The 25,616-nt window shown below is 46.3% G+C and overlaps 1 protein-coding gene across 1 annotated transcript; it reads right to left on the bottom strand.

The window, feature by feature from the left end:
- Window positions 1–1,357: 1,357 nt before the first annotated feature.
- SLC1A4 (solute carrier family 1 member 4) lies at window positions 1,358–25,616 on the bottom strand. Its single transcript, XM_068564012.1, has 8 exons — window positions 24,795–25,616; window positions 14,578–14,620; window positions 12,581–12,643; window positions 10,728–10,894; window positions 8,248–8,481; window positions 6,511–6,705; window positions 6,074–6,208; window positions 1,358–4,243 (listed from the first exon to the last, which is right to left on the bottom strand). The coding sequence occupies exons 1-8, from the start codon at window positions 25,319–25,321 to the stop codon at window positions 4,015–4,017; spliced, it is 1,593 nt and encodes a 530-aa protein (XP_068420113.1). The 5' UTR covers window positions 25,322–25,616; the 3' UTR covers window positions 1,358–4,014.

The raw sequence follows: 25,616 nt of genomic DNA, 5'->3' as shown, positions 1-25,616 counted from the left end.
AAATGGGCATGTTCTCATACCACATAGGCACGGATCGGCAGAGGGGCCTACTAGTTGAAATAGATCTTCCTTTCTGTCTCTCCAAGGGGAAAAGGGTCAAACAAGGACATGCCATTTGTTGGGCCTGATGCAAAGGGCCACAGACTGGCTGGGAAGCTTTCCTGCCACTCTGTGTCTGATTTGAGAGCCAGCACTAACAGAGGACCTTCCCTGTGCTAGGCAGTCTTCTGAGCATTTTACGTATATCAGCTCCTCTACTCTTCACAAGCCTATGCCATTGGCAGGATTATTATTCCCATTTTAAAGACAAGGAGACTGAGGCACAGAGAGGTTATCGTGCCCAGGGTTACACAGCAAGCAAGCGGCAGAGCTGGGACTGTACCCGGACGGTGCACGCTCTTCCTTGCTCCATCGTTTATGCCGTTCACGATGTCATGGGAAGTTCCTCTGAGCAGGCTCAGGTGACCCAACAAACAGATCAGTGCCCTTTCTGCTCCCCTGGGAAGAGGTGGCTTGTGGAATTGCTCCTCTTGATTTGACTTCATTGAAAAGCTGAATCACTGAGTACTAATCAGCCTCCAAACACTCTGCACAACAGAGAATCAAGGCAGCCACACTCCAAGGTGGGAATCTAAATTGTCATTAGCAACAGGCCCCATCAGGCCCTTGATCTGTGCAGACTCTCTCCTCACCCCTTTGGGCCTTGCCCAGAAAATAAAACCGGTTTCCATATTATATGAAGGGCTGGAAATGTCCAGGTAAGAACGGAGATCTCTTCCTTCAAAGGCCCCAGGGTCTGAAAACTAAGGCTGCTAGTGGGAGCTTGTAGGATAATCGTATTATAAGAGGTTTCTAAATTCCCTAATTGTGCTGGAATGCTGTGTCACTGAAAATGAGATGATATAAAAGAATGGGCTGGGTGTGGTGGCAAGGATGGTAGGCATGGGCAACTGTTTTAGGCAGGGACTTTCTCAGTAATTCTACAGACTGGGGCATTCTTCCAGCTTGGCTCTAGGCTTACAGTAGATGGTCAATTAAGGCCTGTTGACCTACTTGTCCTAACGAGACTTGACTTTATGGAGGTATGCGGCAAAACCACTCACTGTTTCAGGATCCCTGCTAGTGCTGAGTGGGAGGTGCCCAGGAGCCTGGACACTCACCACGGCAAGTCACATCAGTGACTGTCCTGCAGCAGCTCTGCCACCTGAGTGGCCTGCCATGCCTCAGGGGGTCGTGCTGGCTAAACGCTCCTAGAAAAAAAAAAATCAATTCAGTCACCCCCAGGACCTCCCCTAGAAGAGCTCCACCAGTAAATACCACTTCAAAACACAAGGAAGGAATAAAGGAACATGCAGAGCCTAGTAGAAAGGCTGTATTCATTTTTGAGGACTGCTATGTTTTAAGGCAAGTGTCACACATACAAAACAGTCAGAGATGAACAGTATTTACGACAACATGTTAGAAGAGCAGGGGAGACATCTTCAGACAATGAGAAAGTGGCATTTTCCCCAGCCGGGTCACTCCTGGTCTGATTCCTGTTGCAGACAGAAAAACAGGGAGAAAGCCAAGGGAAGGGGAGCAATCACCATCTGGATTTTACAAGGAAGCACCCTTCCCCAGGCACGGCGCTCCCCTCACCGCAATCCCGGGTCCAGGATAGAGGATGCGCAGTCCCTGGGTATGATTGTCCAGCTCTACTGTCCATGTTTTGTAAAATTCACCTTTAGGGACAGGAAAATCAGGATGCCAAAGACATGCAACTTGCAGTTAGTCCACCTCTGTCCAAATTCAAACTTGCCCGGACTGGAGCTAAAATATACACACACACATACATATAGATGTTACACGCATGTATACCTCCCACATACATGCTGCATATATGTATGTGTACGTACATAGCCATGTATATATGTGGAAGAAGGAAAGATGAGATCTAGTGACACCTGAAAAATAGTGAATGTTCATTTGCAGTTTGGGATCCATCAATGTGATTGTTTCCCCTTTGAAAACAGAAGGCATCAGCAACAAGCCAGAGGGTCAAGGCTTCCAGGCACCTCTCAGCCCAGCTCTTGGTCACTCCTGCTTCATAGGAGACGGGAATGACTTAGCTGGTTTAAAGAGGGCTGAAGGGAAAAGGGCCTACCCACTGGCCAGGTCTGCTCTGTGCCCCTTGGCTCTTCCCCACCCATTCCGCTCAGGCCCATGCCCCCCAGTCTTAATACAGGGGAGCTTCACTCTCTCTGTACCCCCTCCCCCCATTCCAGTTGTAACAAGGGAATGAGCGAGGCTGAACATTTGGGAGTTTCAATGGCCAGTGTGCGGTGACAGAAATGGTGCCTGGGTCTGGGAGTCCCCGGGAGGTCAGGTACCCAGAAGTGTGCTGGGAGGTGGGGTAGTTAATTCACTAAAAGATGAAGGACATCAGGAAGAGGATGCATTTGATGCTAACAAGAAACTACTAAGAGAACAAGTGAGGTGATGAAAGTTGCTCCTGCACACAGAACAAAGCCCTGCTCATAAAAGCTGTCCTCCCCAGAAGAAGGAGCCTCCTGGAGAACTTAGGTATCACTTAGGTAACAGTAAGGAGGGCACGGGGGTGTTAGCACTTGATATCCAAGAAGCAAAATGCGAAATGGTCGTTTTTCGCGGATTCACTCAGTTTGCCTCACCAAATCCCTCTGAGGTAGGTAAGAGGCAGGTGACATCAGCCCCATTGTACTAATGGGGTAAAGTGAGGCTCCAGGACTTGCTGCAGGTTACCCCACAGACACACACCAACAGCCACAGAGAAATAGCAGTCTAGTGCCTTTTAGGTTTTCCTTCCCTGTCCCCGGCAATGCTTGTTCTCTCCGTAAAGCCCCCTCCCCTAGGTTCAGCTCAAGTCAGTAAGTATCAGGTGGACCATTTCGCTTATAAATTTAAACTTTGATGTCCTGGAGGGAAAGGAAACCAAGCCTATGGAAATCAGCCAAAGCTAGGGCATCTGGGAACAGGGGTACCTCACTCCAGTGAAGGGGTGGGTTTGTGGGGTTTTTTAAATATTTGTTTTTGCTGCAATGCAGCATTTTAGGGAGGGTCTAGTTGGATTAAAATCTATTGCTAGACCAGCCAGGGTCCTGAATGTGATGACCACATCACACCTCCCCAGAGGAGGGGGCCCCTCTCTGGCCTGTTGCCAAATCAGAGTGGATGGGTATAGAGCCACAGTGTTGACACAGGCCCAGGTCATGAAAGCAGAAAACCTCCCCAGGGCTGGGGCCAGAATGGGGACATTAGTATATGTGTGTGTGTGCGTGTGTGTGTGCGTGTGTGTGTGTATGTGTGTGTCCTGGCCTGATAAGGCTGCTTCCCTTCCCCCTGCAGCCTGTAATCACCCTCCTTTCTTGGACTTCAGAATGTAACTGTTTACTTAGTGCCACTGACCAGAGACCCTAGCAGTGCTAACACCATGGAGTATTTCTAACTCGACGACGTGCAGCGCCTCCAGCCTAGTGACCCAGAAGCCAGTCACGCCGATGTGTAGACTCTCAACACCTGAGGCCCAGCTCAACGAATTCCAGCCACAGCTATGAATTTGGGAATTTTTCCAATTACTATGGCTCACGAGGCAATGCGACAGATGACTGCCACCCGTCCAGGTCTGCCCGGAAAGCACCCAATGCTGAGCTTTCCTGGGTGCAGTGAAGTAACATGTGCATTTTCCAAGCTTTAACCACCAGGTCCTGTGAGCCTGTTATGCCCCACGCCCGGCAGCTCGAGGGTGTGTTTCCAAACAGAGCTGGGGTGTACACAGTTGCACCTAGACATGGTAAGCCAAATGGCAGAGTGTCCTGGTCCTTGGGAACCAGTTCCCACTGGGAAGCCCAATGCCTGTGCTGGGACATAATCCTCAAACCGGTGACTGGGCCAAAGCATTGCACGGGAGGCTATAAGTCAGTGAAGGCGGTGCCCGGGTCTGCCGACCGGACCGATGGGGCGGGCATCCCCAGCGGGCAAGCTGGAAGCCCAGCCCCATCACAGAACTGACTCCTTGGACTCGGGGGTGCTGGCCGCAAGGCCGGTGGGGTTTGGGTGTGTCACCAGGGGTGACGTCTCCTCCTCCGACTTGCAGTTGGGGACGGCCTCCACTTTGACCTCGCTCAGCTCCTGCTCGCCTCTCTTCATCGCCTTCTGATTCAGGTGGTGGAGGATGCCTGCACCCAGGGCATCGCCCTCCACGTTCACCACGGTGGTGGTGCGGTCCCTGGGGGGAAGAGAACAGGCAGGCATTACCGTAAATGCTGCCTGCAGCCACCAGGGGGCGGATGTCACCTTGGGCTGAGCCGCCAGGAAGCTGTGACACTGAGGGAGAGCAAGCTAGTAAGGGCACAGGGCCTCACTGGATGCTAAAGGGATTTTCTCCAAACACTTTTTATGAAACTAACAGATCCTCAAGAAAACTTGGGAAAAAGAAAAGTACAAAGGAGAAAACAAAAGTCACCCCGCCCCCCCATACTCCGCAACCCTGAGTGAACCAGTATTGACCTCTGGATCTGTTTCCTTCCAGAAATCTTTCTATGTATGCATTTCATGTGTGAGACACCATCGTATAAAAGTTACAGACAGCTGGGATGATAGCATAGATTCCGTCCTGGGTCCAGCTTCTCTCCCACTCACGGCTGCGCTGTGGGAACCTGCCTTCTTGGTCTCACTTTGACATTGCATCTCTACTGAATTGTAACCTCCACATGCTTTCCCTGGCTGGTGGCAAACACCATCTCACAGAGAACAGCGCTGTCCTTTCCAGAAGCTTGTCTTCCCGGACCCCCATAATCATCCCCCATCCCTGGGGCTCAGAGGAAGTATTGTGCCCATTCTGAAGAAAGGGGGAAAATGTGACCTTGCCCGCAGCACTGGAGAAGCTGAGGGCTGTGGAATCAGAGGTCGCGGTGGTACAGGGCTCCTGTGACTGCAGGTCTCGCCTGGGCAGCCCGCTTGGCGCCCTGCGTCCCTCGTCCTGGCTAAGTGCCCCTTCGTGCCTGCACTCCCCACGTAGAGGAAACAGCAGGGTGAGGAAGGAGGCAGGGCCTCTGACACGCAGCTCTGGTCCCGTCCAGCTCACTGCAACGTACCATCGCAGGGACTGAGTTCCCTCCCAAGTGCTCTCTGGACAAGGCAGGTCTCCAAGACACATGTCACATTTCACTCCCGAGGAGCTGTAGGGATTCTGAGAAGCCCCTTTAAGTCTCCAGGGCTTAAACACAAGATTGGAAACCACCATTCCCAACCACCAGGGGTAGAGCCACGAGCCCAGGGCCAGGCTCCAGTGTTTAGGGTATCCCATGCCCAGCTCTGACTAGCCTGGCCAGGAGTGTCTTTCTTCCCCAGTGTTGACTGAATGCTCTTCCATGTGCCTAGAACTCTTCTATGTGCTGTGCATGTGTTAATGCATTTAGTCTCCACCATAACTCTGGTGTAGGTTCTGTTCTTATCCCCATTTGACGGATGGGCAGACCAAAGCAAGGATGGTTCATATCATACAACTAGTAGATGGCAAAGCTTGGATTTGAACCCAGGTACCTGGGCTCCAGTGTTCATTTTCTTATTCGCATGCTCTACTGTCCAACATCAGTACCTCAGTGGACCTTCCCTATAAAACAGGTATTGTTTGTATCTGAGAAAGGTATCATGGGACTCAAGGAAGCAACACTCAGAAACTGTTCTGTGCCTTTATGGGAGCCCTGGTAATGGTCATCTGGATCACAGATCCTTCCCAACTCCGCTCCTGAGCCCAAGCCATGGCATTCGCATTAGCTGGGCTCATCTTTTCTCCCCTTGCAGAAATCACTCCTTGGATGTTCCAGGCCAAGGACAATATTCCCGAAGGCTCGCTGCTCCAATGGCTATGACCCCTATGCAGCCAACAATCTCCATAGACCCTTGGGCCCCTGGCTTTCCTGAAGGTTCTGAGCAAGTTCTCAGTAATGACATGTTTTAAGTTTCTCTGCATGCCCCAGGCCAGCGGAGTGCCAAGCTTCTAGCGAGCTCAATACAGACTTTCTTTTATTCGGTGCCCTTAGGACTTGCTACTTACACAATCCAGTCCACAGCCAGGATGAGAGACAGGTCATGAGTGGGCAGCCCAATGGCCTCCAGGATAATGGCGATGGTGAGGACCCCTCCAGCTGGCACACCTGCTGCTCCAACACTGGACGCTGTGGCTGTCACTCTAGGGGATGGGACAGCAGGATCAGCCATTAGCCCAGAGTATGAGGGGGCACAGAGACATGCAGAACGTGGCAGCCATGGCTTGGAAACTGAGAACCACACAACCCTAGAGTCTGTCAGCTGTGCCCTTGAGAGAGGTTTCACTCTCTCCAAGTAATGAATTCACACTGTTCTCAGTTTACACATGAGACACCCGAATCACGGTGAGGTTGGTATTCATGAAGTTTTTCAAAGGAAATCGCAAGAAAAAGACCTCAAGTTTTGAACCAGGCCTAATGATGAAGGAAAGACTACAGAACTTACAGAATGGTGAAAATCTGGCCTGCTTTCAGCTCCACGTTGTTGAGCTGGGCAATGAACACTGCGGCCACACACTGGAAGATGGCTGCCCCGTCCATGTTCACAGTGGCCCCGATGGGAAGGATGAACCTGCCGATCCTCTTGTCGACACCATTGTTTTCTTCAATGCACTTCATCATAGAGGGGAGGGTTGCAGAGCTGGAAACGCAAACAACCAACCATGAGAACAGTCCTTCCTGGCCAGGCCAACATATTCCTCAGCTCAGACCTGGGAACAGAGCAATTAGCGCCATCCTAGTTTATGGCACTCTCCCCTTGAAATAAGAGAAATATCAGAATTGTTGCAGTTTCTGTCACACGTGGGGTTTTGTTAACTCCCAAAGTATTCAAAATTGGACTCCTTAGATTTACCTGTTTTTTTTTTTTTACCTGGATACCCCTGTTCCAAATTTCTCAAGAACCACACATTGTCTCATGGTACAAAATGTGCGTCTCCTCTCTTGAATGTTTTTCCTCGCAAAAAGTAAAAGGCAAACTATGATTTTTTTTTTTTTTTCTTTTAGACCAAGAAGCCGAGATGGCTCTGAGAGTTTGGAAAGAGTAACTGTCTTCCTAGATTACAAAGAATAAGAGCCGCTCTCTCCAGTGGGCTCTGCAGATTCTGCAGGGTGTGGCTGGCACAGCTGAGAGTAGGCTTGTTTCTGCCTAAGCTGGAGAAACTTACCTCCTTCATTCTTTCCCCCCACGACCTTGTCATATACAAAGCCAGTCAGGATGGGAGGAAACATGCAGTAGGGAGGCAAAAACTGAATGTGTGAGTGAAACGATGTGCTGCCATCCCTTGAAAGTTTCCTTTAATGTATTTGGAAAGCCGAATTTTTTTGTGAAGGATTTCTAATAATGACAAGGTCCATCTTTTCTGCTAAATGAGATAATCCCACAATACTGTGGACTCCTAGAGAGCTGAGCATGCATCCCTCACTAGAATGCCTTGGTCATATGTAGGAAATAATTCACCCAACCAAAGGGAGAAAGAATTGGGCAGGTATCATTCTAAAACTTCCCTGCAATGCGTTTTTTTTTTTTAACATCTTTATTGGAGTATAATTGCTTTACAATGGTGTGTTAGTTTCTGCTTTATAACTAAGTGAATCAGTTATACATATACATATGTCCCCATATCTCTTCCCTCTTGCATCTCCCTCCCTCCCACCCTCCCTATCCCACCCCTCTAGGTGGTCACAAAGTACCGAGCTGATCTCCCTGTGCTATGCGGCTGCTTCCCACTAGCTATCTATTTTACATTTGGTAGTGTATATATGTCCATGCCACTCTCTCACTTTGTCCCAGCTTACCCTTCCCCCTCCCCGTATCCTCAAGTCCATTCTCTAGTAGGTCTGCATCTTTATTCCCGTGCAATGCGTTTTAAGTAGCTGCCTTCTTTCACTTAGGCAGAGGTCTAATTAGGGTGAAGACCCACAGTTGGACTAAGTAATGGTCCAGTTGACCTCTAAGCAGCAATAGGAGAAGGGAACGAGGCAATCCCTCATTCTGGCAATGCTAAAAATCCACTTCCATAAGAGCTGTGGGGCTGGTAGTACAAAAAAATCAGATGACACCAATTTAGAGTCTTCAAGAAATTAAAATATGTCAAGATGATGGTTGTGCATCCACCACAGGCTCATCTGGTTCCATATTAATACAGCTCAGAGCAGCCAAGGGCACCTGAAACCCACTCACCTGGAGCAGGTGGCAAATGCTGTTGCAAATGGTGTAAGGAGGCCCAGGAGGAACCTGAATGGGTTTTTTCTTGTGAAGACAAAATAAATAAGTGGCAGAACAATTCCTCCGTGAATAAAATGGCCCAATATAGATGTGAAGATATATTTCCCCAGGCTGGTCACCAGCACGATGATGTCCTTCATTTCCACAATCTTGCTTCCAACCAGGAACATGATGCCCACAGGTACGTACCTAGGACACGAGCAAAGGGCACTGGTCAGTAAGGGTGGTGATGCTGGGGCTGAGAGATGTACGCCTTTCCTGTCACAGAACGCAGGGACTCTCAACTAGGTGGTCTTCACCTCTCCCTAGGATGACCCCAAGGAACAGAAAAGGTTGGGGGTATATCGTGCCCATTTTACAGGCCATGAAACTGAGTAAAGTTAACATGATTGCTCATTGTGGGTGATGGAGTCAGGACTAGGACACAGACTTCTTTCCCCTTGGATATTGTATGTCCTTAACAGCTGGATGCAACCAACCATATGGGCTCCCAAGTGGAAAGGCAAGGAACTCTTCAAGAGCAAAGCCTCTGGGGCTGTGAGCTTGACTTTCAGCTTTGCTCAGGATTGTTCTGAGAACTTAGAAAACACAAAAGACACCTATTTTGCAGAATTGCTGTGATACAGAATTGAGCCAAAGCTGGGCCTTTTGTGAAGTTTTAAATTCTTTGTGGTTTGGAAAACATGATTCTGTGGGAAAAAGTCATTAACAATGACCCGCTGGGAACACTCTTGGAGCGTGAAGAATTTTTTAATGGCAGGATGGGACGAAGGAAGGGAAGAAATGAACTATGGGCGCTACAAAGAACAAAAGTCTGCTGTTTTGAATTTAATATAAATTGAGGAAGAATTTTATAACTATCGACTTTATTTGTAAATTTTAATTATATACATAATAATGTCACACGGTTCAAATTTTAAAGGGTACAAAAGGGTGAAGTCTGCCTCCCACCTCTGTACCCAAGCACCCATCTTCCTTCCAAGGAGACAGCCAATGTCACTGGTTTCTTGAGTTTTCTTCCCAGAGATATTCTAAGCAGTATTATTATTTTAAAATCCCATAGTAATACATGAAAACATTCTCCTTTCAAAAAATTAAAACATTATAGATTAGGCCAAAATCTTTAGGGACCATCCTCAAGCCAGCCCCCTCCTCTGATAACCACTCCCACTTCCTATGCATGCATAGGCACTTTTTGGGCAACGGGTCTCTCATTGCGGTTAAGACACTCAGCTGGGTCTGCCCTTCCAAATATCTGTTTCTGTAACTAATACATCACATTGAAGGAATGCCTGTAAATTGGTTTCCAGATTGAAAACAAATGTCTTAACATACGAACATCACTTTCTTGCACAGTTTCCTTTAATCCAACCTTTGGGAGGATTTTAGACTAAAAAAATAAGCCAGGAAAAGAACTCGACGTGATGAAAACATTTTTTCCTTTCTGAAAATATTTATCTCCCCTGAACAACAGCAGTCATATGAAGTGTCATGTTTGCAAGATAGAGTCAGACTCTGGAATTTTGTGGTGAGCAAGAAAATTTGGTTAAGCAAGATAAACACCACCAGGGGAAGCTCCGAACTTAGCTTCCCACCAAATCTCAAACTTTCTTACCAAATTCCAGGCTTCTCTCCTAACATTAGTGCAGCTGCCATCCCAATGCCATCTAAGAGAGAGACGTTCTGGGATATTTAAGGGTTGACAATAAGGAAAATGCTTTGCGCACGAAAGGATAAACTAGTTTCTCAGCAACGAATGGGTAGAAGCTAAAACCCACAAAGTTTGGCTTGAGTAAAACAGCAGGATAAAGCTTATGAGGCATTGGCACTGAAATCGGTATGATTTCTGAGAAGTTACTTTGAGAGACCTTGTCAACTTTTTCCTTGTTAGCCAGAAATCAAGCTGATGGTTTTTATTAAACAATTACCCTTTCATTGATATTACATAAAGAAACATTCATATAAAGGAAAGACCATTCCAAGTTTACATACATGTATGGAGTGAAGATGGATTTACCCTCCATGTTGTAAAATACTATAGGAAGGGGCCCTTCTGAAGCTTGAAGTCTATCCTTTAAAGTGAAATGAGCCTTGTTTTATACAGCAGATAGCAAATTTATGGAATTCATTGCCCCACAAGATGATATGGGCATCCCATGTGATATGGGATGGTGGTGGGACTCACAGATAAATCTCCAATGATAAAACCCAGGGGTCACTGTGGGTGATGAGGGAGTGATTGGTAACCATGACACATGCCTGGTTCTCTGAGGTCCTTCACCCCTTGTACCAAGACTGGCCTGTGGTACATCAACCACATACAGAGAACTGGGCCAGGTGGTCCCATAGGGGTGACCTAGAACAGCTAAGTCAGGTTCTTTTCTGGATGGCAGGAGAAATGAGAGAGAGAGAGCAGGTGGCAGGGTGACACTCACCACATAATCCATGACACCAGCACCATCGTCGCCTCATTGAGGGCATTGAAAAAACGAATGAGCTCTTCTCCTTCAGAGCCGAGTTTCTTCAGGGCCACTCCTAACACCAGGGCAAAAAGGACCAATCCTAAAATGTTCATACCTTCAACTTCGGTGCCAATGGGGATCTGTAGGATCAGAGGGGACAAAGGGTCTAAGTTTACAACGGATGAGTGAGAATTAAAGAATGCATTTGCTCGTTGTCTCTGCCAGACTGAAACACTGTGCCCGGAAGGAGGAAAGGCTCATATTCTCTTTAACCCTCAGCGATTTCACAAATCAAGGGGCAGGAAACTCAAGGGGAGATGGAGTCTGAGGATATGGAAGTCAACAAACAAAATCTTCACCTAGTTGTTAACTCTGAAAGCTGTTCAAAATGGGCATAGGTTGAAGCAGAAAGTAGAGAGCTCATCATCACTGGATATATTCAACTAGAGGCTGGAAAATCACTTCAAAGGGTTGCTTTTAAAAGAAGAGCTGATTGGTGAAAAGGTCCTTCAGATCAAGAGTCAGTGATTGTAACTTTGCCTCCTAAATGTCAACAAATTCTTTGTTGCTACCTCTTACCATAGTCTCCTCACTGAGGCATTTCAAAAAAGATGTTCAGAATCAACATGGCTATTTTCAGGATATTCTTTCCTAAATCACTGACTGAAAATGTACAGGTATAATGTATTCTTTTTCTCCAGCAGTGCTGAATCTCATACTCTAAGCATATGTTAGAGGAACATTTTATTCCATCACAACACATTATGAAATTCTGAACAGGAAACATGTCAGCGTAGTAAAAACCAAAAGAGCATTTTTACCAGCTTTCTAGTCTGAATCCTAGTCCCAGCTGTGATACTAAATAACTTCTCTGAGCTTCAGGTGCTTCATCTGCAAGATGAAGTGAAATGGACTAAACTAATAGCTTCCGACTTTTTTAAAAAAGTAGAACTTTTCTTTCAATCAAAGAAAGGCTGGCTGGGGCTTCCCTGGTGGCGCAGTGGTTGAGAATCTGCCTGCCAATGCAGGGGACACGGGTTCGACCCCTGGTCTGGGAAGATCCCACATGCCGCGGAGCAGCTAAGCCCGTGAGCCACAACTACTGAGCCTGCGCGCCTGGAGCCTGTGCTCCGCAACAAGAGAGGCCGCGATGAGGCCCGCGCACTGCGATGAAGAGTGGCCCCCGCTCGCCGCAACTAGAGAAAGCCCTCGCACAGAAACGAAGACCCAACACAGCCATAAATAAATAAATAAATTAATTAAATTAAAAAAAAAAAAAAAGAAAGTCTGGTAGAACTCAGAGCCACTCAAGCCCTAGGGAGGTGTACTAGGGGGTGGGGAAGGGCAAAGTCCCTCCTTCTCCCCATGACAGCTCCGTGGCTGGACTGAATAATTCTTGAGGTCCCTTGTCCCTTCCAGCTATATAGCATGAAGGCTGGGACTTAGCTCAGTGTCTGGTAAACAACAGGTACTCAAAAATACTTGTGAATGAATGATGGTTATAGTGAGTTAAACCCCCAAGACAAATTCTACGTGCAGGGGTAGGTTAAATCACCTATTAATTATATTTCAGAATAGCAGAAGGGGTGTTATAAAATTATTTTTTTTAAGAAAGGGGGCAGTAGCTCCAATTCAATGAAATGGATCCACTAAAGATGGTAAATGGCCAAAGGAGCAAACCTAACCCGTGTGATTCAAACAGCCCATTCAAACCCCAAAGTCTTCAGTCCGGCTGAGAAAAACAGGCATCGTGTATGCTCCTTCCGTTATGAAGCATTATTTGTGTTATAAGTATTTGCCACAAGTGATCTCACAAAAAGTTTTACCTTTTCACGGGTTATGTTTCCAGTGCTCGTGTTGTGGGTCACCTCTCTATAGTCGGTTGCATACTGTGAACAAGAGAAAGAAAAAGTCCTGTCAGTTCACAGCTGAAGACCACCTGGAGGAACCGAGAGGACTGCTGGGCCTCTTGCTACTCTGTCCTTCTTCATTCCAGGTCTTCTGGGCATTCCTCACTTGGCTGGCCTGACAAGGTCCTCTGAGGACTGTACAAAAGTTACTTAAGACCAAGGCAGCGTGCACTCCAGACTTCTGGTTATTTAGGAAGCCAAGGAAATGGGGAGAATTTCCTATGTCCCCTGGTCACTGGTTTGGAGAAGGTCTGCACACTTTCAAGCTGATGGTTTGATATCTCAAACAACTTAGAGTTCATATTATTTGGGGAAACTTGGAATTCATTCCACAATGCCGAAGTACACTTTTCGATGCGTTATTTTATTTTCATTCATTTATTTATGCTCCACTACGTTCCAGAACTTATTTGAGCCTGACTGCTTTTCAGCATCTGTTTCTAATCTGCCTTCAGCCTCCACTCCCCAAAGCAAAGGCTGGAAGGCAAGACAGCATTTTCGGGCTGAGTCTTCTGGGAGACCACTCATCAGAGGTGAAACGTCCCTCCAACTTTGGTTCTGCAGTTGACTTCACACACTTCTGCCCGACGCATGCAGTTGTCTCCCTTGGGCAGTATGCATTATCGTAGAGGGGACTCTGTTATAAGACACCCTTCCTGACCCTTCTAAGGACACTTGGCTTCTGAACTGTTAAGAGGAGCCCCTTAGAGGGTTCAGACCCAGAGGTTTGCTTTGAACTGGCCTTTAAAGAGCTCTGCTCTCTCTCAGCTTTGACTTATCAAGCTTTCAGATGGGCAGAGATGTTCAGCTGTCCCATGATTAAGGATGGAAGGGCAAACAAAACCCACCCCACACCTTCTGTGCCAGGCACTGAAAGCCCCGCAAACCTTGTATTTTACTCCTAGCTCACATTATACATACAAGCCACAGCTATGTTTATATGCAGGGTTTTTGTTTGTTTGTTTTAAAGAGAGGCTGTAAGTAGAAACAGAAAAGTCTTGGCTTGAAAAAGGCAGTTTAGTCCATCTAATCTAGACCTTTATATTCTTTCTCTATATAAAGCATGGCTGCAGGGGAGTTACTTGAAGAATTGCTAAAATTAGTGAAAAACTGGAAACAACCATCAACAAGGGACTGGTTGAGTAAAATTATGATACTCTCATACAGTGGAATACAGCCAATAACTTATGCAGAAGGGTATTTACCGACATGAGAAAATATTAACAGTAAGAGCAGGTTACAGAACAATACGTGTAGCACGTGTACATACTAACAATGTTATGTAGTATAATTATTTTAAAATCATGTGAATGTGCACATGTATAGAAAAAACATACTGGAAGGATGTATACCAAAATGTTAATGGGTAGCTCTAGGTAGTGATTATGGGTGATTTTTATTTTCTTCTACTTTTTTGCACTTTATTTTTATTTTTTGCAAGGAGCATACGTTATCCCTATAATCAGAAAAAAAAGATTAAAATGTATTTTTAAAAAATTCTAGGGAATTCCTTGGTAGTCCAGTGGTTAGGATTTGGTGCTTCCACTGCAGGGGGCACAAGTTCAATCCCTGGTCAAGGAACTAAGGTCCCATAAGCCACACAGTACAGCCAAAAAAAAAAAAAAAAAAAAAAAATCTAAAATATTTAAGAGCTCCCAAAAATGTGATTTGAGAGTATTAGGTGATACGAAAAGATGCTGGAACTAGTGGGATATTTTGGAAAAATTTTTGGTTTCTTGTTGTTTTGTTTGTTTTCACTCCAGGGGTATATCTATAAATTTTAGGCCAATGATACTAAGTGTTGTTAACAACTCAACCCTCCTTGTTCCACCTTACCTAACTCTATAGCAGTAATTTATACGTAACCCACCCCTCCCCAAAGTTTCATATTTTTAGCAAAGCATCAAGCTTACCGTACGGAAAGCTGCAACCACAAGATTTGAGGGAAACAGGTTTCTGTTGGAAAAGAAAGCATTTTGTCAGTATTCTTAAAATTCGGCATTCAAAGTGTCCACTTTAAGATGCCCATTCCTGACAGCCTGACACACAGGGTTCCCTCTTTCCCCATGTCCAGTATTTACTGCCATCTTCTGCTTGATCCAAGCACCCAACTGTGTTTCGGCTGCAGGACCCCAATAGATACTTTGAGTGCACTGAGCTTTATCCTCATCTCCCTCGTGGTGCCCCTGGATATTTAGGTAAGCTGTGTCCAAGGAAACCGGAATAATTGCATCACTTTCCTTTCCCCTAGAGGCTAAGCCCTAGTGCAGTGGTTTTCAAAGGGGAGTGGCACTGCCCACTAGTGAAATCCAAAGGAGTGTTTTGTTGTTGTAATAACTGGGGGGCACTCCTGGAACTGGGGGAGTGTGTTCAGGGGGAAGTGCCAGGTCCCAGCCATTTGTTCTGCTAAATATCAGTCTGAATGTAAAGCTGTCCCATTAATGGTGACTCTAAACTCAGAAGCAAGCACCTAACCATTTTGGTTTAGAGCATTCACATCCTGACATTATTTTTATTATAAATTACTCTCCATTAGTATTTTTTCTTTTTAAAAATTTTATAGCATACTTACATTATTATTTCTATTTTTAAAAAGATATAATACCCCCTTCTACCTATTTATCCCACTCTCCACCCCCGCCTCTGGCAACCACCAAGCTGGTGGGTTTTTTATATTACAGCCAGGTCATATTGATGTTTGAAATTATGTGTGTAGGTAAATTCTATTTATGGATTTCATTTCAGGATGAAGGATAGTATAAAATACTTGTTATAAAAGGAGAGCAATAGAACTGATCCAGTTAAGCTAGATTTTGAAACCAAAATCTATTCATGCACACAGTTTTTATTGAGGGCCTCCTTTGGGTCATATATTGTACAGATGCTGGTCATGATATACAAGAAAATCCTACTGATAATCCGTTTGTTCTACCCACTTCCTATAAGAATAAGTCTAGAAAAGTAGAAGACCATCCTTTACAATTTGTGCCAACCTTATCCACTAATTCTTACTTCTGTGCTTGAGTTGTTCATAGCACTAGAATCTCTAGGCAACTATTTGCATGTGCTCGGTTTCAGAGGTAGGCAGGTCTGACTGTAGCCCAGCTTGGCAAGCAAAGTCTAAGAGGCCTCCTGGTAGTCACACCTTTGTGTAATACCCTCCCCTTCAGTGTGTGTGTCATGGGGCGTGGGGGATGGGTATGACTTGCTTCTAGCCAACAGAATACAGCAAAGGTGATGGGATGTCACTTTTGTGATTTGGTTACATAAACTTGTGGCCTCCATCTTGCTAGAAGACACTCTTTATTGCTTTCTGGGCTTGCATATTTGATGAAACAAGCTGCCATATTGGAAAGACCCGTATGACAAGACATGGAGGGTGGCCTCTGGCCAACAGCCTACTAGGAACTGAGGCTCCCAGTCTGAACCTCAAGGAACTGAATTCTGCCAACAACCACAAGTCCTCAGAAGTGACTCCTTCCCCAGTTGAGCCTTCAGATGAGACCCTAGCTGCAGCCAACACTTTGATTGCAGCCTTATAAGAGACTCTGAAGCAGAAGACCCAGCTAAGCCGTGCCAGGATTCCTGATACCACAGATACTATGGCATAATAAATATGTGTGATTTTAAGCTGCTAAATTGGTGGCAATTTGTTACACAACAATAGATAATGAATACACCCACCAAAAGGGTTAACGAGACACAAAAATGACTTCATTAGAACACTCAGGAAGCTTCCATAGACAGCCAGCATCTAGAGACTGCAGCTCAGCCTTTCCCATCTTGCTTGTCTATGAAACCTGAATTGCTTTTAACATACTTAGAGAATACCGGAAAGTACACGCCTGTATTTAAGCAGACAAAATGTGATCTTCCGTTGAATTAACCATTGCAAAATGGTGATCTGAAGTTTGATTCCTATTACAAGCATATTTACTTTAAAAGAAAGGCAGAAACAGACTAGGCATTTGTATTGACTATTCTTTAGTGTGTAGATGAATAGCAACTTACATTTGCCTCTTATTTCCATTACAAAGCACCCTTCTCAGTCTTGTAGGGGTACGTTTGGTATCTCATTTCCATTTGCTATACTAGTTAGAAGCAGAAACAGGCCCTGAGCCAAGGTTTCGCCCATTCTGCATCCACCACAGTAGTTCTCAGACTGAGCTGGCCACCTGCTTCTCTCCCTAAGAAGACAGGGAAGTTAAGGAAAGAGCTGGGTTAGAAGGCCTCTGTCTTCTCCATGGGGGACAATTTCCCCTGCAAATACTTCGCATCCTTCAGGAATGAGTTGTTGACCTGCCTGGTGTCTTCAGCATAAGCAATAACCCAATACTGTCTCACCCAGAATGGACCCTAACCCCAAACTTCTAGACCAAATAGCCACTGTTTGGTCAACCTGTTTTCAGACAGTCTACAATATCTAGTCAACAAAATCCAATGGGAACAGAGGGGTATATTCAATACTAGAGTCAAAACAGTGACTCCTGCCAAAAATCAAGTTCCTAAGAACATGATGTGTTCTGGCAGTTTCTTATACAGTTAAACAGACACTTACCATATGAACCAGCAATTCTACTCCTAGACATTTACCCAAGAGAAATGAAAATATATGTCTGCAAAAAGGACCTGAATGAATAACAGCATTATTCATAATAGCTCAAAACTGAATTGTCCATCAACTGATGAATGGACAAATAACATTATGATAAATCCATACAATGGAATCCTACCTGGCAATAAAAAGGAATCAACCGCTAATATACACAACGTGGATAATCTCAACAACATCGTGCTGAGCAAAAGAAGCCAGACAAAGAAAAGTACATGCTGAGTGATTCCATCACCATGAAACTCTAGAAAAAGCAAAACTAATCCATAGTGATAGAAAGCAAAACTTTCTATCCAAAACCGCCTGGGGCCAGGAGTGAAGAGTGGGAATTGCTGAGAAGGGTCATGGGAGACAAAAATGTTCAGTGTCTGGATTGTGGTAGTGATTAAATGGTTTATCTATTTGTCAGAACTCATTGAACTGTACCCCTGAAATGGATGCATCTTTTGTATGTAAATCATATCTCAAAATTGCTTAAAAAGTTAGGACAAAAGATACAGTGCTAACTGCAAAGGAGATTTGACAACCAAAAAGAATACGTACATTCAATGGGATGACTGAACTCTTTTTAGATTACATAACTCAGCTCTCAAATATTGATCCCTTGGAAGGAATCGCCTGCAGGCAGTGAGTTGAACCCACAGAATCATACTCCTTTCCTTCAGTTCCCCTGGTCGCCACAGGCCAGGAGCAGGGGCAGGAGTACACCCCTGTCCCCGCCAAGGGGCAAGGCTGCAAGGCTGCAGGAGTAAGGCAAAACATTTTTCTCTACTCTTCATGGTTTGTGCCTTTGGTGTTGTATTTTAAAAGTCATTGCCATACCAGAGGTCATTTTATGTTATCTTTCAGGAGTTTTACAGTTTTGTGTTTTACATTTAGATCTGTGATCCACTTTTTTTTCTTTTTTAAGAAGCATTTTTTTTTAAATTTATTATTTTTGGCTGCATTGGGTCTTTGTTGCTGCACGGGGGCTTTCTCTAGTTGCGGCGAGCGGGCTTTCTGAGTTGCGATGCGCAGGCTTCTCATTGCGGTGGCTTCTCTTGTTGCTGAGCATGGGGTCTAGGTGCGCAGGCTTCAGTAGTTGTGGTGCACGGGCTTAGTTGCTCTGCAGCATGTGGGATCTTCCCGGACCAGGGCTCGAACCCATGTCCCCTGCATTGGCAGGCGGATTCTCAACCACTGCGCCCCCAGGGAAGCCCTGATCTGTGATCCATTTTGAGTTAATTTCTGTGAATGGTGCAAGGGCTGTGTCTAGATTCGTTTTTTTTACGTGTGGATGTCCAGCTGTTCCAACACCATTTGTTGAAAAGATTATTCTTGTGCCACTGTATCACCTTTGTTCTTCTGTCAAAGATCAGTTGACCATATTTACGTGGGTCTATTTCTGGGCTCTCTTCTGTTTCGTTGACATATTTGTCTATTCTTTTGCCAACACCGCACTGTCTTGATTACTGTAGCTTGGTAGCAAGTCTTATAGTCAGGTGTGTCAGTCCTCTGACTTTGTTCTTCTCTCTGCTTATCCCTCTTTCCTTTGACTTTTAAGCAAGATGCTGCTGTGAACTCGGGCTTTTTCTTACTCCTGAGCTCTCCTGTATTCAGGAGAGTTCTCATTGCAGTGGCTTCTCTTGTTGTGGAGCACGGGCTCTAGGTGTGTGGGCTTCAGTAGTTGTGGCACACGGGCTCACTAGTTGTGGCACATGGGCTTAGTTGCTCTGTGGCATGTGGGATTTTCCCAGACCAGGGATCCAACCCATGTCCCCTGCACTGGCAGGCGGATTCTCATCCACTGTGCCACCGGGGAAGTCCCTGAATTTTAAATTTTATTTACATTTAAACTAGCTAAATTTAAATAGTCACTTGTGGCTAGTGTCTATCATATTAGATAGTAGAGATCTGGAGTTGTGAGATCCACGGTCTGGAAATCAGAAGGATCAAATGGTCTTCTCAAGCTTACCTCTGCACAGAACTCAGTTTCACTGGGTATTAGGGTGCTTCTAACCATTGAGGCTCTTCATTTTATTTAAATTCTCAAATATGTCATTTTTCTGTTATTTGACCCTGAGAAATTTCCTTGAATTACATAATACCAGATATACATTAGGCCAAAGTTTTTCAAACATTAGTTGGCCATGGAATCAATTTCCTGGCTCTAACCAGCATTTTATAAAAGATGTAATACATTGGACAGAGTAGAAAAGATCAGCATGTATCACACTTAAAACGTTGTTTTGTAGGACCTGTGTTTCAGATTGTATATGTGGGAGTGAAGGTGTCTGTATGTGGATAGGTCATTATTTAAAATGTATTTCTCATAGTGGGTCTAAGTCAGAAACATTTGCAAAAAATGCCAAGACTGTACTACTAAATCCAGAGACCCAAGTCAGACCAAACTGGGAGAGAATGAATGGACGAGCCTTTCCGGTGCTTTAGGAACCTCTGGACACATTACGTAAAGCAGGCAGAAAAACTGGTATGAGCTCAGGCTGAAGTTTTGAAAGCAGAACTTCTGTTAGTGGTACTGTACAGACTCGTGCAGCTCACACCATGAAAAACTTCAGAAATGTTCCTTCTTCATACATCTGGTGCTGTTCTTCTGATCCTATTGTCAAGGGTGGTATGCATTTCCCTGTTCCATATGAGAAGACTGTAAAACAATTTACTTTGGCTTCGTGTATTTTTTTTGTTCCAAAAGTATTTCCTTTCATTTAAGTTCAAAAATTCTTTACCGAATTTATGAAAATTTCAAAGACTCTTCGGAACAGGATACGACACTCTATGCACACCTGATAAATATTTATTATCCCTAGTGCTTATTGTTACAGGTTCAGTTAACAGGGATGTGCCCCTTCAGATCTTGGTACCCCCTACAAGGCCGGGAGCAGAGGAAGGGCTGGGGGTGACGGGCTCACACTATGGAGACAGTGGGGGGTAGGGGAGTAACCTATCCTCTTTCTGAGGCCCACATCCAGTTTTAGATTCCAGCCTGAAAGGCTAATGCTGGGACCCTGGGGTGGGGGACATTCGAGGAAATAAGGCTAAGAGTAGCCTGTGTCAAGTAGCCCTCAGCTGTCCCTGAGAGGCTGGGACACACTAGAATATTAGCAACACACTCAAATATTAACTCGTTTAATCCTCGTAACAAGTCTAGGTAGTAGCTACGCTATTATTAACCTCATTTAACAGATAAGGCAACTGAGGTACAGAGAGGCTAAATGACTTGTCCATACAACTAGTAAGTGGTAGAGCTGGATTCAAAACCGGGTAGCTGACTTCAGTGTCTGTTCTTCATCACTATCCACACTACCTCTCTGGGTTTATGTTCTTTTCTGAACTATTCAGGCATGGTGTCGAGCTGAAAAAAATTTTTTTAATATTATAAGCTGCCATTTTTAGTGACTAGTTAGGCTGAGAAACCTCCATTAATTTGGATCCACGTTAGATTCGCTAAGAGTCTTCATCTTGCCTACAGGTTTCTTCGCGCCTACTGAAGAAATGTGTTCTTTGCAGCCTGAGAAGCATCATATTCACCCAGTTCTTGGGAAGGAAAGTAAGTCCCTAGTGCCCCGCTGTGTGAAGGGAAAGGCTCCAAACATTGTCCACTGTTGAGAAAATGAGCACAAGAAAAGCAATAAAGTCTAGAAAACTGGGCGACAGGTAAAATCTCAATAGTCTTTACCAGGCACATGGTAGCCCCTTCTGCAAGACAGTGGCCCAGGACCATTCTTCTGGCTGCTAGTGTAGACAGTGTCCCGGGCCCAGGAGCTACCTGCCTTGTTGGCAGATAAGCCTCTGGTTTTCCATTTGAAAACCACAAATATTATCACTCAGAGGAATGTCTGAGGTCAGTTGCCTGAATCCTTTCCATTGACAGGTGAAGAAAACTGAGGTCAACTTTGGAGACCAGACACGTGTCATGCAGGGGAAAAAGAAACTGAGATGTTGGGGAGAATATGTGAGGATTTCTGCCCCATTTCAGAATGGAAGGCTCTTCTGTGTTTAGTTTTGATTTTCTCCATTTTCCAAATTTCCTACAGTGTTGATTATATTAGTCCAAACCATAGTCACTGTTAACCTTTTTCTCCAGGCTGCATGTGATTCCCAATATACCTAAAGGTACATTAGCTTCAAGTCATCTTGAGGTCCCAAACATCCTTTTCTTCCCACTCACTCTCATTTATTTCAGACTATGAAGAGAGAGCCATCCCCATTAACTCATGTGAACCAAAAAAACACAATTGCTCTGTAATCTTGCCCCATTTATAACACGAGCAAGCATCTGTTGGGTCAGCCCTATTCTTAGAGCTTTACAGACATAACTCATTTAACCCTCACCACGATCCTGGGAGGCAGGCACTCTCATGATCCCCATTATGAAGATGAGGAAGCCAAGGCACAGAAAGGTATGGACATGTCCTAGGACCCACAATCAGTAAGCGTTGTTAGGGACCAAGAAGTTCCACAATGACTGGGTTCCTGAAGACCTGCTTAGAAGCCACTTTGGGTCACACCCAGTACTGAGTCCCGTACTCTTCCAGGTTCCAAAGCGTGGCGCTCGGGCTGCTCAAGAGGAGACCATGACTTTCCCACCCGCCAGTTGCCGTCCACTGTCCTTTCTCAGCTCTCAAAGGGCCTGTTCTAGCCTCACCCCCATGCCCCAGTCTGCTATGCTATTTCTAATACACTGTGTTGGGAAATCAAACCACTTGGCAACGGCATTCTGAATTTCCTAAAAGGCATAATCAGTGTCTATTAGCGTCATGTCTCTCTGACTTGTAGTTCCATCTTGAAAAACTAAATTAGAAATCATGGCAGAGAGACGCAGTGGGAGTTTGGGGGCACTCCACGATCTGGAAAGGTCGTGGACTTGAGCAAAGCCTTGGTGGCAGCTGCAATCAGTCACCTGAGACTTTCCCCACTCCTTCCAGGCGTTTAAGTTCTAGGCAGTTACCAGGGGCAGGCCTGCGGGATCATTGAGGTGTTTGCCCACAGAATCTCATATTCACTCACTTGCCCAAAGGCAGAAAGGACTGCGCCCTGCCTTTGCCAGGGAACATGCCTGGAGTCACACAAAATTGGCATCCGTGAGGTTTCTTTGATGGAAGCAATTTTAAAATGTTTACCCTGAGAGTCCCCAGACCCAGGAAGCATTTCCACATGGCTCAGGACTCCATTTCCCCTCAAAAGCTGCTCAGTGAGAAAGTCAAATCCAACCTGCACGTTCGCTTTCCTTCACTGAAGAGGCTCAACTCCTCTGCTTACAAGAAGTGAGCGTCTGCCCCGAGCCGACTATACCCTTACCTGGTACCCTTACATCCGCATCAGAGCAAACATTTCTGAGATGGGACTGGGCCACCAGCATGGCCTCATTTCTATGGCATGTTGACTTGGGAAAGGGAAGAGTGGGAGAAATAGAGCCCTGAACCAGGGGGCATGAGACCCATAGTTCTTCTAATCTCTCTTTTGACAAACCACTCTGTGTCCTTGAGCAAATCACTTAATCTCTGTCTCAGTTTCCTCATACCACCTGCCCTACCTTTAACCGTGAGCTGCTGAATTAAAGAAGTTTGGCCGTTGGAAGCATTATGAAACACTACCTACCCACAACAAGCTACGACAAATGTTCTCTTGGTCCTTCCCTGTATTTGTGGCCCGAGTCACCGAAAGTCTGTACTTACACTGACCGCTAAGCCATAAGGATGGGTCATTCACTTCAGAAGCAGGAGCTAAAGGGGCTTGTATCTAAAACTAGAAAACCATGATCAGGAAATAAGTCCCTTCTGGGGCTGGTGGAATAAGGTAACCCCTCCTTCACCCCCACCCCCTGCCCCCTGTTTCTTGGCCATTGCCTCTCTCGGAGATAAAAGAATGCTACTAGAGTCTCTATGGGGTACCACCAGCAGGTCAGAGCATCCACACTCCGAGCCACTAATCCCTGCAAAAAAGACTCCCTTAACCCCACAATCTCCCTCCCTGACTGATACGCTGAAGGTAATAAGCCAAAGGTACTCTCACCCTCAGTAGACTTTTTCAGTACCCACTTAAAAGTTAGTCCGCAAACCTTAAGGATCTTTAAAGCCTCCAAATATCAAGCTGCCAGACACTAGACAAACGCTGTAGCTCATCAAAGTTCTAATAGGCCACCTCCACCTGTCTTTTTGGTAAGAAGTTTTGACAAGAACTTTTTGGTCCCCCTCATCAGAGAGGTTTTGCTTTTTGCTTTTTTCAAAGTAAATTCCTTTGATTTTTTGTTGTTGTTGTTGTAATTTTATTTATTTATTTATTTGGCTGCACCACACAGCATGTGGGATCTTAGTTCCCTGACCAGGAATCGAACCCGTGCCCCCTGCAGTGGAAGCGCAGAGCCCTAACCACTGGACCGCCAGGGAATTCCTGTTGTAATTAAATGAACACTCTTAAGTGGCAGACAGTCATCACATTTTCCAGAAGGAGAAATAGAAACAGCAGGGAGTCAAGTCACTTTGCCCAGAGTTTGCTGTTTTTCACAGCCTCAGCAATGAGGAGCTTTGCTCTGGTGGCTCAAGACAAAACATATGTCCAAGGCTCTGAATCCAGAATTATTGGAAATCTGGAGGGGGAGCCAGCTGAGCTCCTCACTCAGCTGAACCTGGCCATGTCAGTAAATGCCTCTAGGTTGCAGTTTTCCCATCTGCGAACTCTGGGCTAATGGAGAAACCAAAAGAGGCTGAGGCTTTGGCCAATCCACAAAAACTACATTACATCTCAAGGGATGAAATGCAACTTCTAAGAGTCACAAAAAGCAGGCAAAGCTAAGTGAAGATGCTTCTTTCTCTCTCCTCTCTAGAATTCACATCTTCCCACAAATAAAGCCCCTTAAAACTCACAATACTCTACCATGGTCCTGACTAAGGGGATTGACAGCAACCTGTCCCAAGTTCCCAGGAGAGGCATGTTTCTGGGCAACGAGCCCTGCACAACTAACTCCAGCCTTGTTATCCTTGGGTCCGCTGACAACTCTTCAAAAAATTGCCAGCTTCCTACCAGCCAAAGGGCTGAAACAGAGGCCATAGATTACAGGCGAGAATGGTCCAACAGGCAAAATTTAACCAATGCTCCCAGAAGCTTTTGGGCACCGTTGGGGGAGAAAATTGGGTGAGGATATTGGGGCGTGGCTGGAACATTTTTCCTAGTGTGGGCAGCCAGAGAATGTAAGGAGTAAAGTACAGGTGAGACCGCTGCCTCTTCCCTAACACATTCCCACCCAACGGTGGGACTGGTTCTTGCTAAAAGATGCAGTACCGATCCTTGAGAATGTCAGGTGCGCCCCAGCTGACGTTTGCAAAGGTGTGGTCAATATGCAAAGCCTCCAGACGTTATTTTGATACTTAAAAAATGTTAAAGGCCACCAGCAGCCAGTTAAGAATGAACTCTTAGGAGTATATGAGGGTGTATGAGTCTGAACTAGAGTGCAGTAGAGAGCTGGCGTCTCCCACTGAGCACTTGGCGAGGTGTTGGCGGGCGGGGGAGGGAGGGCGTTACCTGGCCAGGTCGAGGAATGAGTCCACTGTCTCTTTGGGGACCGGTGGGGGCCCCGTCTCCTCCAGACCCAGGTCGCTGGACTGAAGGGTCTGCGCGCCAGATCCAGGCTTGATGATGAACGCCAAAGCGACTGCGAGAGCCGAGGCGCCTAGCGTGGTGAGGACGAAGTAGGCTATGGCGATGCCGCCCAGGCGCCCGAGAGAGCTGGCGTCAAGGGAGGCGGCGCCCGATACCAGGCTGCAGACCACCAGCGGCAGGATGATCATGCGCAGCATGCGGAGCAGCATGTCTCCAGGAAAGGCCAGGTAGGTGACCTGTGTGCGGCTCAGCTTGAGCCCACGCAGCGCCGCGCCCAGGCCGGCGCCCGCCACCACTCCGGACACTGTGAGCAGCACCAGCGCGTGGCGCCGTAGGAAGCCAGCGCAGCGCCGCGCGCGTCGGGCCGTGCTCCCCGGCGCGCCAGGCCCCGCTGCAGGCCCCGCCTGGGCGCTGTCTAGGTAGCCGTTGGTCTCGCTGCTCTTCTCCATGGCGCTACCCGCGGCTCCGAGCTGGAGGAGGCGGGGGACTGGGGCTCCGGGAAAATACGCGGCTCTCAATGAATGGATCAGGCGGAGCTGCCGAGGTCCGCTAGCTGTGCCTAGCGGGTTCTGGGAGCTAGCCCGCGGGGCTCTCCCGGTCTTGGCCCTGGAGCAGGTGCGGGGAGGGCCAGGAGAGACGCGGGAGAGCGGGCTGGAGCCCCGGGTTGAGTGGATCGCGCCGCGCCCAGTCCTGCACGGCGACCACGGGCTGAAGATGATGTAATGAGGGAGCTCGCAGATGCGG

This window comes from Eschrichtius robustus, chromosome 15, assembly GCF_028021215.1.
Source record: "Eschrichtius robustus isolate mEscRob2 chromosome 15, mEscRob2.pri, whole genome shotgun sequence".
Taxonomy (NCBI): domain Eukaryota; kingdom Metazoa; phylum Chordata; class Mammalia; order Artiodactyla; family Eschrichtiidae; genus Eschrichtius; species Eschrichtius robustus.
This window is presented reverse-complemented; position numbering and strand designations above follow the sequence as displayed.

Bases quoted from the DNA above. Each gene is read 5' to 3' on its own strand.
- SLC1A4 (XM_068564012.1), bottom strand. From the start codon at position 25,321: ATGGAGAAGAGCAGCGAGACCAACGGCTACCTAGACAGCGCCCAGGCG. The intron at 12,644-14,577 runs GTAAGCTTGATG...TCTTGTTCACAG, and splicing joins TGGTTGCAGCTTTCCGTACG to TATGCAACCGACTATAGAGA. The intron at 6,209-6,510 runs GTAAGTTCTGTA...CCCATCCCCTAG, and splicing joins GGCCAGATTTTCACCATTCT to AGTGACAGCCACAGCGTCCA.